This window comes from Kryptolebias marmoratus, linkage group LG15 (assembly GCF_001649575.2).
Source record: "Kryptolebias marmoratus isolate JLee-2015 linkage group LG15, ASM164957v2, whole genome shotgun sequence".
Taxonomy (NCBI): Eukaryota; Metazoa; Chordata; class Actinopteri; order Cyprinodontiformes; family Rivulidae; genus Kryptolebias; species Kryptolebias marmoratus.
This window is the reverse complement of record NC_051444.1, coordinates 34,140,889-34,158,289: the sequence shown is the minus strand read 5'-3', so window position 1 is coordinate 34,158,289 and position 17,401 is coordinate 34,140,889. Positions and strand designations below refer to the sequence as shown.

Below are 17,401 nucleotides of genomic sequence, written 5' to 3'. Positions count from 1 at the left end.
AATGGATTTGATAACGACGCACCAAAGAGGATCTCTACCTTACACTGTAAAGAAAAAGAAAACTGACAGATTTATGATCATATATTTGAGTTAATAATGAAATAATATATGGTTATTTATTTAAACTCATATTCTGGCCACATTATATTAAATCTTTGTAAAAAAAAATAAATAATAAATTTTGACACCAAAATTATTTAGGGGGCTTGAAAATATTGGCCTAGTGACGCCACTGGTGTTCAGAGTATAAAGATGTCCCTCAGCTACTCCCACACCAAAGTTGGTTTGTGTTGGCTAAGGTCTGTTTGCTGTGGCTGACTCTAAAAGTGAATAGCAAATGATTACCGTTTGTGAGTTTCATTAAAATTCATCAATTGGTTCGTGAGATATTTTGCTAACAGAATGACAAAAACACAGCGACAGAGTACACGACTGGTCTCGTCACAACGGAGTCAAAGTCTCGCGATATTTGGTGGAGCTATAAATACCTCCGCGGCTAGCTGTCGGCCTTTCTTTTCCCTTTACCGGTGGAGGTGCAACAGTAATCGGTCGTCCCGAAGCCGGGTTCATCCGACACCTCACCAACCAAGCTGAACTGAGCTCAACCTTCACAACAGCAACATGCCGCCCAAATTCGACCCCAACGAGATTAAAATCGGTATGTTTTTGGGATCAGAGGGTAATAAACGCAGAAGCTGGTTCACAGCCGAGACGGAGCCGCTGTGTGTCGGCTTCCTCCGCGCCTGCTGGCCTTCGGGCCACGCGCACAAAACGGTAAAGATGGGACACGAAAACCCGCCCGGAGAACGGGGACGATGATTGTATTTTTTCATTGTTGGAGGGGGAATAAAATAGACGTCAAGTGGATGTGGGGAGAAATTTGGGGGTGTGAGGCGGACTGCGGGCGGGTGCACGTGCGAGCAAACAGCTAGCAGCTAATGCTAACGTTAGCTTAAATTAGCTGCGAAGATTAGCGCTCAGTCAAGCAGTATGAGTGTTAGCATGGCTTCTGTTACAAAAAAATGATACTACTCAAGATTTTAATCACAAGTAATTGTACTTTGGGGGTAATATCTTTTTCAGGTAAGGTATTGAAAGAGAAGTCGTTATTTATCTGTTCCAATAAATGGAGCTGTAGGTTTGGATGTGTAATTCTGCAGAAAATCTAAATGAATGCCAAATCTCAAACATTTTTCTTGTTAAAAGCTGATGGAACAAATATTTAAAGTCTAAGATGAAAGGATATCATTGAATCAGCATATCATTTAATTTAGAGATAAAGTGCCAAATTATACAATGTCTAAGTGCAATTAAATACTTCTACTGATATTTATTTTTAACCCTATCTAGGACAATGTAAAAGCAATAAATGATGTTCAGACTTTATAATGTAACTGTTTTCAATGCAAAAATTATTAGGCTAAACGGCTCTCTTCATCCTGATTATTTTTTTAAGTTGAACTTTATAGTTCATGACTGTGGTCAGATGATGGGAAGGGGAGGCCAAGAGCCTTGGGTGTATTTTCTGTTTGTTACAGGACTACATTGGGATAAATCAGAAATATACGATTAAGGTTAGAGCCTCAGCAGATGAATTATTTTTGAACATCTTGTGAACTTCAGTCCAGAGAAACATGATGTTGCTGAGCTGCAAAGTAAAAGGAAATTGTACATTTTTGAGTCCCCAGAAGTAAGAGGTCAAGTAGAAAAAGTAAAATTTAGACATTAACTGCAGGTTTCCACAGCAACAGTTACTTGGCAACTTTACTGGTGCAAATTGTTGGTTGTCAGAGCAGATCAAACATGGAACCTGTTGCCATGGTGATTGAGGTGTGCTGTAAGTGCCTGCTGCAGTTTACAAGTTAATTTTTACTTCCTGCTTTTAACAGTGATTTTAGTTGTTAAATTGTTTTCAGCTGCTTGACAAATTCCAGTTCTACTACTTAAAGCCCAGTGTTGTCAAAAATGGGGATTTTACAATGTTAAAAAGTAAATTTAGCAAAGCTGGTCAAAGTAAGAAGGTTTCCCCAAACCTGCTGAAGACTCCTGAGGAACCTTTGGAAAAGGTCTGATTTGTTTTTTGTGTGTTTCAGTGTACATGAGGTGCACAGGAGGAGAAGTTGGAGCCACATCAGCCTTGGCCCCCAAAATTGGACCTCTGGGTCTGGTGAGTATCGCATGTTTGTGGTTCCGTCAAGCCTCCCGCCACTATACCCGTCTGCCTGTGGCTGAGTATACTCCAGTGGAGGCTCAGAGCAAACCCGGCTTTAGGAAACAGAGCTGTCCACATGAATGGACAACTCTGTGCCGAAAAGTCTGGAACACTAACCAAGCTGTTCTCTGACAGAACCAGTCTTGATCTGCTGGATTTTAATCAGATGACTCGTTTTCTTTCAGTCTCCCAAGAAAGTTGGTGACGACATTGCCAAGGCCACCGGAGACTGGAAGGGCCTGAGGATCACTGTGAAGCTGACCATCCAGAACCGTCAGGCTGCTGTAAGACCAGCACTGCTCAACAGATTGAGCTCACTGCTGAATGAATTGGGAACCTTAATTTATCTACATGTCCATCATTAGTTTGTCACTTTGGACTGAAGGTTTTCACTCAATTGTGTACAATATCAGACTGACTCACAGGTCTGAAGGAGTCAGGTCAACCCCTGCTTCTGGTCTTGTCTGTAAATATGAGATTTCTTTTGACAGAAAAGACTGAATGATCTGGGTTTTAAAAACTACCAATGACAGATTGTCATCTGGAACCTGTAATCACTTTTCTGAGTCTTTGATCAGCACCTTCATGGGGTTCCTACATCAGTGTTTCATTCTGTATTTCCTGTTACACTTCCTAGAACATTTCCGTAAATACTCAATGAGTATTTTTCCCATTGTATATTAAAGCTAAACAGGTCTACGTTTGGTTCATATGTAAATAAGATTACCAACTGGCAGAACTTGAGATGTTCTTTGCTGTGAGATATTTGTCATTATAGAAAATGTTCCAAAACACTGAGCTGACAGGTTTGTACAACTTCACTGAGGCCATCAGATTTGGTAACATTATGAAAAAATGTTTCTGCCATAAAAACACATTTTGTCAAACGTAAAGTAAAACAAAGTAATATGGATTATAAAGGGAACCTGTAGTCGCTGGTGGTTTGTCCATGCAAGATCAAGTTTTTCTTTTTTAAAGAAACACTTTTCACATCTTAACATTTCACAAAAGCCTACAGATAATAAAGCTACACCAAGGTACAAATGCTTTAGTGTGGAAAATTGCTCAAAATTTACCTAGTGATCTGCACATTGAGTCTGGAACCCTGCTGTATGAAGTCCTCTGTGTTTGTTTTGAACAGATTGAAGTGGTTCCCTCTGCCTCCGCTCTGATCATCAAAGCTCTGAAGGAGCCTCCTCGTGACAGGAAGAAGGTCAAGAACAGTAAGTGACACTTTTCACCACGGTCTGCCAGTCCTGGGCTGGACTGGCTCGGTTTTAATCTTCTGTTTTATGAATTTTCCAGTTAAACACAGCGGCAGCGTGACCTTCGATGAGATTGTAAGCATTGCTCGCACCATGAGGCCTCGCTCCATCGCCAGGGAGCTCTCTGGTAAGACCAAATGTTGAATCTGTCTGGTTGCACTGGATCCGCCTCCCGCTACTATACCTGTCTGCCTGTGGCTGAGTATACTCCAGTGGAGGCTCAGAGCAAACCCGGCTTTAGGAAACAGAGCTGTCCACATGAATGGACAACTCTGTGCCGAAAAGTCTGGAACACTAACCGTTGAAACCAAACATTTGCCCGAGTTCAGACTGCTGCTCAGCTCCCTGCTCACTTCTCCTCTGTTCCTCATCAGGAACCATCAAGGAGATCCTGGGAACAGCTCAGTCTGTCGGCTGTACCATCGATGGCCGTCTTCCTCATGATGTCATCGACGACATCAACAGTGGCAAAGTGGAGTGTCCGTCTGATTGAACAGAATCAAGTTTTCAAATAAAATGTTGACCAAAACCTGAGTTCTTGTTTTTCAATCATTTATTTTTGGAAGTCTTGGCTTTAAAAACATGAAAAGTTTACATAATGAGGAGCAATAAGGTTTAAGTTGTGTTTTAATGTGAAAATAAAGTAAATCCTCAGGATCAGCAGCTTCTAATAACTTTATGCATATCACCTGCCACCTTTTTAAACTAAGAGCATCTTCTGATGAATGCTTGAGTTGAAGCTGTTATTGGTCAAACATTGTACATTTATTTTCAATCTTGTGATAATACTACATGTCACCTTCACAGTATGTGTTAATTCTGCTACTACTACATCCAATTTTAGCTCAATAGCTGTTAAATTTTATTTAATTCTAACCAGTGTTAGCTGTAGTAGTAGTCTTTAATTGGGTCGGCCCAAAAAGTTAGTTCAGGTTGCAGAGAGAGCTGGGTTTAAATCTTACCAGTGGCTAGAAAGGGCTGGACTGAAGGACGGACGGAGACAATCAGGCCGGGTTCTATCATACCAGGCAAGACCCAAGGTGCAGACTGTGTAAAGATGCCTCTGACTCAGTCCAACACATAATAGCAGGATGTAAGATGCAGGCAGTGTCTGGAATAGTGAACAGGAACATCTGTACCGAGTATGGACTGGATGTCCCACAGTCAAAGTGGGAGACTCCACACAAGAATGGCAGGGCTAAGATACTGTGGGGCTTCTAGATCCAGACTGACAAACAGCTGACGGCTAACAAACCAGACATTCTGGTGATAGATGTAGCAGTCCCAAGTGACTGTAACATCAGGAAGAAGGAGCACGAGAAGCTGAGAAATACAAAGGGCTGAAGGAGGAAATAGAGAAGTTGTGGAGAGTCAAGGCCTCAGTGGCACCAGTGGTCATCAGAGCTGTGGATTCTCTCCACTCCATCAGTCTCTGACTTTTGATGTGTGTCAGAACGCTTAACTAGGTCACGTGATCCGTTACCGCTAAAAACAAACCCACAAGCAGCAAAATGAGTAAAAAACAAACGTCTGGTTACTGAGAAACAGGCTCAGGGCTCCACTGATTCAGGATTATGGTGAGTTGGATTCTTTGAGCACTTTATATTTGTGCTGTATCTTATTTTGAAGGGCATGTTTAAACACAGAGAACATCAGGGGGAGGAGAGGCTGTTCTTCATGTTGATAACACAACACCAGGACCCAACTAACAAAGCTGTGAGGGCATGTTGGATTTACGTTTATTATGTTTAAAAAATACCCCTGTTTTCATGCCGGCTGTATCATTTTATTTTGTTGTATTTATCCACCACACCTTTAAAGGCCAGTCCATGAAAATACTGTCTTATAGTGAACCGGTCCCTGGAGCTAAAAGGTTTGGGACCGCTGTGGTAGAGGACCTGAGCTTGAAGTGAAGTGGAACAAATAGGGCCAAATAGAAGTTATATATATCATTTTTAAAAGCTTCATTAAAATCTGTCCATTGGTTCATTTACTAACAGACGTTAAATTACTTAAGTCTAATTTTCATGCAGGGGTGGGATTCTGGTTGACACTTTGTCTTGGCAAAATTGAATAACTTGGAATATATTCTCATAAAATAAACAATGTGCAAAAAATCAAAAGAGAAGTTAGTTTAAAGAGGACCAATTCTGCTTCCTTGAACAAGTCAGGACAGCTCTGTGGACTGTACAAAACATGTTCATTACATTTAATACACAGAATCATTCTCAGATATTGAGATTTCTCCTGATCACTTCTGCCTGTTTTGAGCTCATTTCAGAATGAGAGGTTTTAGGGCTGCGTCACTTTTATGCAAATTAGCTGCTGTTGGCCACGCCCCCCAACTCAGTGTCCTGTCTCAAAACATAAAAACTCTGTGAAGGATTAAACCAGGGCTGTCAAACTCCAGGCCTCAAGGGCCACTGTCCTGGGAGTTTTTGTTTTTTCTGCCAGAATTAAACTCTGCAGATCTGACCCACATTTATATCGTTATTAATTCAAACTCTGAGGATTCTGACTTTCGGACAGCGGCACTTAGCGCTTCCAAACCGATATTTATTGAGTCAGACAATGGCAATCAGCGGTCCGAACCCTGACTGGTAGCGGGTCAGAACAGCAGCAATATAAATACATGTTCTATATTGCAGCCGACAACAGAACATTTTCCTTTTCCAGCAGACGTTGTTCAGCAGTAAAACCAGCAGAACTAACATGATGGTCTTCCTGTAATGAAGTGGGTGGAGCTCCACTTGGGTTGCTAGGTGAGGGGCTGGGCTGGGCCTGGGGTTGCTAGGTAACGAGGATTGTGACGCAACAATCCTGAGGTTTTTGAAACGGTTCACTTTGCAGACACCAGAAAACATTTACTTATTATTAAAAAAACAGCTGGGTGTATCGTTTTTGTTTTTGTTTTTTTTTTTGCTCTTGGACTGTTTCTAGAAGCAGTAGATACCCAAATGAAAGTACAAAACATGCAAATAGTGAATTTTGCATGATAGGTCTCTTTTAAGAAAATGTGTTTCCTGCAGTCATAGGTTTGTCCTGATGTGCTGTAAAACCAATGGAAATTATTTTTAACCTTTTCAAATCCAACCATTTTACATAAACATGCAGATAATGAATGTACCTCTTTACATAAGTCCTGAGAGTTTTAGTGTAGCTGCAGTAATAAACCTGGATCTAATAAAATATTCCATGTTTTCTTTTTGCATTTAACTCTGTAAAACAGCTAAAACTCTTATTCTCAGTCAGCATTAACCTCAATTGCTGAAATCTTGGAAAACTAAAGGAAACTTTAAACTTAAATTATTTTTTCAATCAGACAAAAATCCCGTTATATTCTGTCTATTTGAATTCATTATTATTTGTTGCTCTAAGAGAAAGCAGCCTCTACTAGTGAAGATAGAAGTTTAACAGATAAGTATAAATGAAATAATATCCATCAAACCAAATTAAACCCACTAAAGCCGTTCATTTCAAAGCAGGCTCTGAAAACGATCCTGTGTTCTCAGAGTTTAGCTTTAACCTCAGCTTCAGTCTGTTTTATCACCCACCACCTCATGTCTGTGTGTTTGTTTGTGTTTGTAAAAGATCTCATGGCCCACCGGACAGATTTAAATACTATCAGGAAGTAAACATTAAATGTCTGCAACTGATGAACCTTTGGAGTCCAGCCCTTTCAAGATGGCTGCCCCAGCTATTAAACAGACTTTTTACAGACACAGCTAATATTTGGTGTGGTAACTTACTGTGGTTCTGTCAGCTGACTGAAGGTCCTCCATGCGGTTCCAACAGGGATAATTACAGCTTTCATCTGGACTTCCTGTCCCTTCACTGAGACATCACGTTTTATTTTATACAAAAAAAACTTTATTGAAACTTTCCAGTCATGTACAAATTTATAAAAGTACAAAAAAAATACAAAAACAAAGCTGACTCGTACAATTTCACCTAAATCTGGGACTGTCCCGAAGAAGGAACGCATCCTTCAGGATTTAAATTTGACTTTTCTTTCTTCAAATGTCACCAAACTGAGCTGAGCAGTGTGCTGTCGGCTGATGAAGAGCAGCTGAAGCTCCAGGGTCTGAGTCGGGTCAGTTGGAGGACATGGCCTCCTCCGGTGAGCTCTAGTTCTCCACCTCCTCCTCCTCCTCCTCTTCCTCCTCGGGCTCCTCCTCCATCCGCTGCTGCTCCTCCTCCTCCTCCTCAGCCTCCTCTTCCTCTCTGTACTTGTTGCTCTCAGAGTCGATCTTCTTCTCCTTCTCTTTTCGTTTCTGCTCAGTGACCTCCTTCTTCCCCTTCTGATCCTTTTTGTACCCTGCAGACAACACAGAGCACTCTTTACATGAACAACACAAAGTCTAACAGAGTTGGGACTTTGGGTAAAATGTAGATCAAAACAGGATGAAATGATCTGCAAATCTCATAAACTCTGATTTTAGTCACAATTTAAAATAATAAACATTTCAAATGTTGAAAAGTCTGTTGGGAGGAAAGAATGAGAGCTTGAGGACTGATTCATTCATTCATTCATGAGGAAGAGTAGCTCCACCTTCCTTCAGAACATAATAAACTGATCCAAAGGGCACAGAACATGCATACATCCTGCATGTATCAGTAATGACCTGACAGTGGAAATATTTTACAGTTATTAGTCCGCTGGCGACACTTAGAGTTCATGCTGGGAAACTGTTAATGATGTGGAAACTTATTGGACACATGATGAACAACAACTACACCCACAGTGGATGTTACAGCATGTACAAGGTGGTGCAGTGAAAACCTTTAACCTTAGTAGAGTATTACAATTATTATTATTACTGCTGCAAATAACACAGAGCAGAAACAACATGTGACCCAACATGGTGACCGGCTCCATCAGCCCCTTGTTTCCCTTAGCAACCCTGTTGGAGCTGGTCCTGGAGCCCCGTCCCCACCCAGCCGGTCCTGAAGCCCCGTCCCCACCCAGCCGGTCCTGAAGCCCCGTCCCCACCCAGCCGGTCCTGGAGCCCCGTCCTCACCCAGCTGCTGACCACACCGGGGTCAGAGCTCCAGCTGCAGCTGAGAACCGGCCAACATGAAAGCACAGTGAGAGCTATCGACTGCAGACACTTTTAAATGAGAACTTGTAAATGTAAAAATCAAGGTTCTTTTCCTGGATGAATATATTTATGTTAACAGATTCATTATTCATTCATTTCTATTATAGGTCATGTGCAACATGGCAGCATGATTCATTCCCTCAGTCTGAGGAGCTGCTTGGGAACAGACTACAGAGTGAGGCCTCCTGATATTAATGTGCACTGAGCCCCCATACATCAACCTGTCTTCACAGCACCATTACTAGGCAGTGCTTCAGGTGAGAAACTTCCTGTTTTTTGCTGGTTGAACAAGTTTCAGATCATTCTTTGTTTACAGAAGTTCTGTTACAAACGTGCAGCCTGGATGTGTCACACCTGCAGGGCGTACATGCATCCATCTGAGTCGATGTGGCCTAGTTCCACCATGATGTGGATGGAGTCAGGCATGCGCACACTTTCAGACATCTGGACTTGTTTGTGCGTACGCCATGTTTCAGGAGGACATGTACTCGAGGCCCCTGAACAGTTCTACTGAGTCCTGATGCTCCGAAGGGAGGTGGGGTTTCCTTCTTCCAGAGATCAACTCAGCTTTAAGGCTGACTGCCACACGCCAAACATCTGGAGCAGATGTGTCCATTAGCTTCTCACCTTCCAGAGCTTCTCTGAGAGGCTCCAGGAAGCGGTGGAACTCCATCTCCTCCATCGCAGCCAGCACGTCTCCTGCATTCAGGGTTTTCCTTTTCGCCTTCATGGCAAAGTTATTCGCACTGAAAAGTAAAAACAACAACTTTGAGAACATTCAGATCTTTTAGTTTCCGTATGAAAGGTGTTAAAAACAAACGATCTCACCAGGAGGTGGCATACAACACAAAGACGCTGGCTGCCTGGGAGATGGCTCGGCGCGCTTCTTTGGATACGTTCACCCCGTCTGGGAGCTGTTAGAAGCAAACGGTGCGGAGGAGTGAGCTCAGAGACAACTGCTCTTTTTCCACACAAACAAAAACATCAACTTCAGCTGCTTGCTTTTAGGCACAGCGAGGGTGGGGTTTTCTCTGTGTCTGTACTGTTAGCAAAATATGTCATGAACCACTGAACAGATTTTACTGAAACTTTCAGTAAATCATGGTTTGATGTACATCTACAGCTGATTCACTTTTGGAGCGATCAAATCCATCTGTTTGAATGTGAAAAGACTGGATTATAAGACGAACTGTCAATGAATGGTCCGTTTTTGAACTTTTGTCATATAAAAGGCACACCGGACTTTAAGGCACATTAAGCAAAACAAAACAGCCCCGTCTTTTTGGAGAATACTGCACTGATGTAAGCATCAAGTATAAACGCCTCCAACACTCCCTCAGGTCCGTGCGCAGAGCCCGGGGTGAAGCTACAAAACACGACATTAACTGAGCTTTAATGCTGCAAACGGTGCAGCTTTGGAGTTTACCAAAGTTGTACTGAAACATTACGACTTCTTACATATATATGGTGCTCCGGATTATAAGGTGCACTGTCGTTTTGTGAGAAAAGTGCGCCTTATAGTCCGTAAAAACCTGTCTGTGCTGAGCGTACAGACGGATACAGGCTGCTGGATGATTGGTCCAAAGGTTGACTGAACTCCCAGCACGCTGAAACATTCCCACAGTCACAAAGACTCGCTTCAACTGAGAAAACAGCAACAATCTAAACAAACGCTCTCAGGCTAAAGTGTAGATCATGTGTGTCAGACTCCGTTCCTCAGGGGGGCGCTCTCCTGCATGTCTTAGATGTGTTCTTGCTTTAAATGGATGACTTGTTGCCGTGCTCCTGGAGAACCTGATGATTTGGTGAGGAGGTGATTAAACCATCTGAATCAGGTGTGTTGGAGCAGAAACACCTAAAACCTCCAGGACAGTGGCCTTCGAGGCCTGGAGTCTGACACCCCTGCTGTAGAGGTCTCATTTTAGCAGAGGTAGTCTGTCACACAGATATGTTGTTTGATAAGCCTGAACAAAGATAAAGCCTTTATGAGCAGCCTCCACATCGAAGGCAGAGGAACGGTCTGCTTCTTGTTCTGTGAGTGGGGGGTGTAACAGAAACTGCAGGAAGATCAGTCAGGAGATCAGGGTTTGACTCCCGGACAGATTTCTTTTTATTCGTTTTGTCATTAAACAAACCGTGGCTAAATCCTTTACAACCAGAAGTAGATCTTTACTAAACTTTTAACTTTAGACATCTGTTCAAACCGTTCCCACCTACCTGCTCAGGAGCAGCAGTAAAGGATTTCTGAGGAATAAGCCCAACTTTAACACTTCTCATGTCCACAGCTGTCTGCTGACAGCTGTCTGAGCAGAGAGGCAGGTGGGCTGAACCAACTCAGAGACGGGGGGGGGCACACTTTTAACTACAGACTTCTGTCCTGTCGCTGGGGGCTCAAAAACACAAGGGTTTTAATAAATGGGGCTGAGAACATCTGTAACAGTTTCTCCTCACAGAACAGCCAACTTTTGAGCAGTAACTGTCAGGAAACGATGACAACCTGGATGTTTCTCAATCAGTACTCTGTCCTCCTCAGTTTTATAAACATAAGGCTGGACTGCAGCTGTGCTGTGGGTCATCGGTGACTAGCTGACGGAGAACTCTTTAACCTGCAGCTGACCCGGACCGGAACCAGCCACCTCCACCTCCACCTCCTCCACCTCCCACTCACCGCCTCCTTGATGATCCGGGTGATCACCGCGTTCGGAAGGTTCAGGTCTTCGGGCCTCTCCGCCATGATTGCTTCTCCCGCCGGGCCGCTCCGTCTCCTCCCTCCAGTTAAAAGCAGCGCATGCGCAGAAAGGCCGTCTCTAAGCGACAGGCCCCGGTGTTAACGGAGACCCCCGCGTGCCCCTGCTGCCGCGTGCCCACCGGTTTGTTTGGGGACGTTTTTCCCGCGAACCTACCAACGAGCACGAGCTCGCCTGCGTCAACGATGAACTTTGACCGGTGACGTTTGCGTGACGTGTTTCCGCTTTCGTCTCTATTTCACTAAAATATATTACCGAGAGAAAAACGTTTCCTAAAATGATTATATTTAATAATTGTTTTCAACATTATTGATTGTTGTTTTTGGCAGTTAAAACAGTATCGAGTAGAAGGTGTTTGTAGTGTGTACCATATGTTTTTATCATGTTTTTGTTTTTGTGAGTTTTTATTCAGTAAATTGGTTTTGTTCCCAAATGGCGACATGATGCAGTTAAGGAACCAGCAGAACCAGTGAATTCCTTACTTACTCATTCTTGAATGTATTTGCACAAAACAGACGACAGATAAATGAATGCACAGAAGGACAGATAGTGTTGGGGAAGCTGGCGCTTGTGTTACAGCAGGACACACCTGGACAGGTCAGAGGTTATTGTCTCCATGTAGGAGACAATAACCTCTGACACACACACTCAGACAGGGAGAACATGGAAACACCACACAGAAAGACACTGGACTCGAACCACCGGCAACAAGGCTGACCACTAAGCCAAAGACACATATGTGTTGTTGTTTTTAAAGTTATACATTTGTTCTGCAGACGGGCTGAGAACAGGACACAGGTGCTTCTTCCACATGACAAACGTGAGAATGAGTTCAGGTTGAGTGTTCGTAACACATGGAAATGAGATTCTAAAATTCAATTTGAACATTTTCTAGTGAACCCCCCCAGTTATATCTATATAAGAAAGTTGAGTGAAATAAGAATTTCCTGATGCACTGCATAAAATCTGAATCTGAATATGTAGTTTCCATTATTGCTCAACGTTTCCACACGGCAGCGCACCCCATAATACACCCCAAAAATATGATTTGATTTGTTTCCCATGTTGGAACAGTGATGCATGCAGTAGAGTGTTAATTAATTATTAATAACAATTTATTATTTTAATATTAGTTACAAGTTATCATAATAATAACAATGTCATTGTTTATTTTTAAATGAGTATTTATTATAGATTAATGTTGACTTGTTTCATTAGACTGAACTGCCATCTCTGAATCCAGGACCCAACCTCCAGTCCCCCTAGTGGTCTGGTGCACGTCCATTTTGTGGAGTGAGTTTGTAGCTTTTTTGACTTTCTGGTGTTTTTGTTTTTTCTAGTGTTTTTTGTTATTTGCAGCATTTTTGCTTTACATTTGTGTATGTTGGAGTTTGCATCCTTCATGTGTTTGCAGCATGTAGAGCTGTCTGCTGTGCGTTTGCACCTGTCGCCCATCGTAATCTGGTGCCTGCATATTCAAAGCAAGAGCTGTGTCCGCTTGGACTCTGCCATGGCTGTCCCTCGTCTCCGATCATGTTTGTCATGTTCTCAGGGCGCAGTGGTGAAGAGGAGGGGGTCTGGTTTGGGAAGCTCAGGGTCTTGTCTCTGCTTTTTGCAGATGATGTGGTTCTGTTGGTGTCTTCAGCGTGCACTGGGACGGTTCGCAGCTGGGATGACAGTCAGGATTATGTATCCTCTCTGGGATCCCCCAGGAGGAGCTGGAGAATGTTGCTGGGGAGAGGGAGTATTAGAGCCATATATGGGGTTTGTGTTTTATATTTTATCTTGGTGTAATACCTAAAAGTCACTGTGGGTGGCATTATGTGTGTTAAATGGAGTCACAGGTAACTTGTCAGCAGGTGTGCTGATTGCAGCAGAAACACAGTTTTTTGACCGTCGTCTTCTTCGTCGTTGTTTGTTTGTGATTATTGCGTTGCAACAATTTTGTCAGCTGTTTTTTTGGATTAACCTAACAGTCAAGTTTGTAAGTGTTCAACTTTAAAAGAATGCATCTTGTCAGAGAGTGTAAGATCAATAAATGCTCTGTAATCATAAGAAGAATGGATCCAAGAGGACGATGCATCAACTAAGTGCCAGCCAGCAGCCCCTCAGTGGCTTAGGTTCGTTTTGTTTTGTGTTTTGTGAAAAGAACAAGTCACTACAGGGAGGTCTGGGTTTCTCTCCTAGGCTGGATAAACAGTAGAGGATAGATGGATGGATCTTAGACATCCAACATCCTTATGGTTATTTTCTTCTTCTTTTTTTAGCATGGCTAACAGTAGAGTTTTGCAGGCCACGATGAGCCTTGATTCTCAATAATTGTCTGTGTAAAACACGGTTTGCTGGCTAAACCTGTGGATTGAGCTGCAATTCTCTAAATCCATCCATTCATTTTCTTTACCTACGTTTTTCCTTTCAGGGCACAGGGGAGCTGCTTCCTGTCTACAGAAGTCATTGTGTAAGAGGTGGGGGACACCCTGGACAGGATTCCAGTCCACCTAGGGACAAGCTGGAGTTACCAGTTAACCTAACACACACACGTCTTCGGTCTGTGGGAGGAAACCAGAGCACCTGGAGAAAACCTATGCATGCCAGGGAGAACACGTGAACTCCATACAGAAAGGCCAGGAGGTGAACCTGCAACATGTTTTTGTGAGGCGGCAGCTCTAACCACTGCACCACCATGCCACCCTGAAACATACAGTTAAACCTAATAACATTGTCAAAGGAAGTAAAGAAGAAGGTTGGAGAAGTCCACTTTGTTAAGATTGTTAGAGATTGGAGTTTATTGTTTTTGTGAAAACTGAAGAGCAGAAAAATAATGTTTTACATATTGAAAACATCTGTAAAAAGAATGTGACAGAAAGAAGGATCAAAGTAACAAAAGGAGGGATTATATTGATCCCTTTTGACAAAGAATCTTAAACAAAGCATCCATGATGCAGAGGTAAGCAGAGCTACAAGAATACTGAAAAACAATAATGAAGAAAGAGTTAGCAGCATATCAATAATGCTGGAATAAACTCCCTGACAGAGGTAAAATAGGATGTTGGAGTTTTACAGATAGGCCCTATTTCTCTTCTGTACTCCAATGTTTTAAGTGCTAAAGACATAATCACACAGCTGTGGGGTGCAGATGACAGCTAAGATGCCCTAGGTGTGGGAAAATGTGTAGAAAACGTACAAAATAAATGTGGAGTGAAGGACAACCCAGGGGGACTGTAGGGCTGTGAGGTCAGACAGAACGTGTAAAAGCAGTAAATAGTGTAAGTTATGAAGAGGCCATGAAAAAAGTAAGTGTCAACACCAAACCACAGTCAGATGTGTAAAGTTTGGTTTGTGCTCATCTCTCATTTCTGTTAAACTCATTACAGCCTTATAACATGTTTTATTCACAGGGATCTCACAAAGGTGCAAACATGTAAAGTTTGTACAAATGCTAAATGGTAATGCAGTTCAAACTGTACAATATAATCAAGATACTTTGGTTGCTAAGAAATGAGGTTATGCTTAGTCAATGATAGAATATAAACAAACTTGGATATCGCTAAAATGATCTGATTGTTAAAAGTAGGTTACAATAAAATGGAAACAAACTTCAATGTCACTAAAATGATTTGATTGCTGAAATAAAGTCACGATTAGCTTATGATAGAATAATCACTAAGAACAGTGTGTCTGTGGGGTGAGGGAGGCGGAAGGTTCCAGGACATCATGATATGATCGTATGCTTTATAGTATAAAAAGAAGTGAAGGGGTTATTACTTCAGACACAACTGGGAACATGTTGCTGTTGCTTCTTGTTGGTGAGTTGTTATCTCCATTCAGCTGAATGTTTGAATAAATGTATGATTTGTAATCACACCTCTGGTCTGGACTCGTTTTGTGTGTCCGTCTTTTCTGCAACATCAAAGATCCAGTGAGAGAAACTAAGTGGTCAGGTGAGATTCCTCTGAAAGGAGTGAATACTAAAACTTTGTTTTTCTCAACACCTGTACTATAGCACCTTTCCAGCTAATCAGGCCACTCAAAGCTCTTTACAAACAATCTGTCCTCATTTACCCATCATATAGCACTCTACTACATCTCATCTGAATAAATCACTCTATGGAGTCTAACCAGTGCTTTAAATCCATTTATACACCGACAGGCAGTGAGGGGTACAGGGTCCTGCACAGGGACACCTCGGCATGGGACTGCTGCCAGGAATCAAACCTCCAACTCTAACCACTGAGCCACAGCCGCCCTGCAATAATGGAAACAAATTCAGCAGTCAAGGTGGAAAAGATACTGTTGTTTATTGTATATGTGATAAAGCACAAAACAGAACAATAAGATTATTGTGAAAGGAGCAGAGATGTTTTGGGGGGAAATGGGAAACCTGGAACATCAGCGGAGAGGGACATATGATCATTTTATAGTGGGACACCTGAAGACAGCAAATGGGCAGGGGTTGAAAAGATTCATTGGAAATCTCAGAAACCAGATCTCATCTGTATTCAGGAAATGTCTTAAATCTAATCTAGAATCGAGATGAAGGTATAGGAGGGGGCTGAATTATTTTCATAAAAAAGGAATTCAACACAGAGTAGTAACAAGTCAAGCTTATTTATGTAGCACTTTTCAGCAACAAGTGCTTAACAAAAGGATTAGATTTGGCGTTTGTTGTGGTGATTTTAATTGAGAAAGCTCCTCGGATGAGAAGAGAAACGTCTTCAGCTACAGAATAGAAGTCCAGTTGTTTTTGTTTTTTACCCTTTTTTGAATTTACCGTGGCCTGGATGACTGAGAATCTACACCAGCATTCAGATACAGTTATAGAAGACGATAATCAGTATTATGGACATCAAATTACAGGAAGAATACAGCGAATCAGACTGGGCCAGCATTCATTGATCCTGAGTTTGGAGTAAACGTGGGAAACAGGATCAGTGATAAACTGTCAGTATACACAGGGGAAATGGTTGATGTAGTACTCGCTGTTCAGTGGACTGAAGCTAGAATCAATCATTTGTGCTCCTCATTAAAGTTGGAGGAATAGTTATTCAGAAAGTTCACCAAACATTATACAGAGTTAATCTGGTGGAATTACCTGACATCAAAAACAGGCATTACTCCGTCAGTTTCAGATATGAAGATAAAGTTTGGTATGGTAGCAGAGACTGATCTCCAACACATATTCTGAGCTTGAACAAGTTGTTTAAGGTCTTTGTTTAAAATGTTGCTGTTAACTGTTAACAGAATATCTCATGAAGCACTGAGTGGATTTTGATGAAGAAATCAATCCAATTCAAGATGTCCAACACAAAAATGACTCCAACTCAGTTTTACAGATCCTGAGCCCAGATTTGCTGTGGTAGTAGCTAACATTCTCCAAATGTGACATCTTGTGATAACACATGAGATGCTATATACATCATTTTCAAGGTTTGACCAAAATGGCTGCAGGACGACTTTATTCTAAAGGGGTGACTTTGACTAGACCTGACCTGCAGAGAATAGTTCCTGGTTTTATTCCAACCTGACCTCTCGTTCACACTGCTGCTGCCCGTGTCTTAACTGGAACACAGATCTCAGCACATATCACCAGTCCTGGCCTCACTCGTTTGGCTCCCTGTGCGCCACAGAATTGATTTAAAGTTCTCATGCTGACTTATAAATGTCCAAGTAATCTTACCTCCTCATATCTCTAACTTGCTTCAACCATATAGTCTACAAAGCACTGAACGGTTTAGGACCAAAACACATTTCTGATCTGCTGGTCTGCTATGAACCTCCCAGAGCCCTCAGGTCAGTAGGGACAGGCCTGCTTTCTGTTCCCAGGGTCAGAACTCAACACAGAGAGGCAGCTTTCAGCTTTTAGGCTACTAAAATGTGGAACAAACTCCCCTTAAGCTGCAGGTCTGCTGAAACTCTGTCTGCTGTTTTAAATCAAATCTGAAGACTTTTCTATTCGCTGCTGCCTTTCCTTAAAGCTGACCCACACTGCTCCATCCATCCATCCCTCCGTCCGTCCATCCATCCATCCATCCATCCATCCATCCCTCCATCCATCCATCCCTCCATCCATCCATC

General features: G+C 42.3%; 2 protein-coding genes and 2 non-coding genes across 5 annotated transcripts; 3 read left to right on the top strand and 1 right to left on the bottom strand.

The window, feature by feature from the left end:
- Nucleotides 1-499: 499 nt before the first annotated feature.
- On the top strand, nt 500-4,011 carry rpl12 (ribosomal protein L12). Of its 2 annotated transcripts, none has more exons than XM_017440430.3 (6): nt 500-658; nt 2,094-2,167; nt 2,398-2,496; nt 3,354-3,435; nt 3,518-3,604; nt 3,852-4,011. In XM_017440430.3, exons 1-6 carry the CDS (start codon nt 622-624, stop codon nt 3,968-3,970), a joined length of 498 nt encoding a protein of 165 aa, XP_017295919.1. In that variant the 5' UTR covers nt 500-621; the 3' UTR covers nt 3,971-4,011. The 2 variants fall into 2 exon arrangements, with proteins under 2 accessions (XP_017295919.1, XP_017295920.1); XM_017440431.3 differs by having other exon boundaries at nt 634-774.
- LOC112449895 lies at nt 2,202-2,327 on the top strand. Its single transcript, XR_003038449.1, has one exon. It is a non-coding gene; the product is annotated as a small nucleolar RNA SNORA65 (small nucleolar RNA).
- On the top strand, nt 3,649-3,774 carry LOC112449896. The gene has a single exon (XR_003038450.1). It is a non-coding gene; the product is annotated as a small nucleolar RNA SNORA65 (small nucleolar RNA).
- A 3,313-nt stretch (nt 4,012-7,324) lies between the features above and the next one.
- On the bottom strand, nt 7,325-11,498 carry pole3 (polymerase (DNA directed), epsilon 3 (p17 subunit)). The gene is made up of 4 exons (XM_017440433.3): nt 11,248-11,498; nt 9,408-9,493; nt 9,207-9,325; nt 7,325-7,795 (listed from the first exon to the last, which is right to left on the bottom strand). Exons 1-4 carry the CDS (start codon nt 11,311-11,313, stop codon nt 7,605-7,607), a joined length of 462 nt encoding a protein of 153 aa, XP_017295922.1. The 5' UTR covers nt 11,314-11,498; the 3' UTR covers nt 7,325-7,604.
- Between the last annotated feature and the right edge of the window lie 5,903 nt (nt 11,499-17,401).

What these genes read in the sequence shown, in the direction of transcription:
- rpl12 (XM_017440430.3), top strand. Translation starts at nt 622, where the DNA reads ATGCCGCCCAAATTCGACCCCAACGAGATTAAAATCG. An exon ending in AAATTGGACCTCTGGGTCTG is followed by an intron (nt 2,168 to 2,397) that starts GTGAGTATCGCA and finishes GTTTTCTTTCAG; the next exon opens with TCTCCCAAGAAAGTTGGTGA. An exon ending in CATCGCCAGGGAGCTCTCTG is followed by an intron (nt 3,605 to 3,851) that starts GTAAGACCAAAT and finishes GTTCCTCATCAG; the next exon opens with GAACCATCAAGGAGATCCTG.
- pole3 (XM_017440433.3), bottom strand. Translation starts at nt 11,313, where the DNA reads ATGGCGGAGAGGCCCGAAGACCTGAACCTTCCGAACGCGGTGATCACC. An exon ending in CCCGGATCATCAAGGAGGCG is followed by an intron (nt 9,494 to 11,247) that starts GTGAGTGGGAGG and finishes TGCTTCTAACAG; the next exon opens with CTCCCAGACGGGGTGAACGT. An exon ending in TCTCAGAGAAGCTCTGGAAG is followed by an intron (nt 7,796 to 9,206) that starts GTGAGAAGCTAA and finishes TGTTGTCTGCAG; the next exon opens with GGTACAAAAAGGATCAGAAG.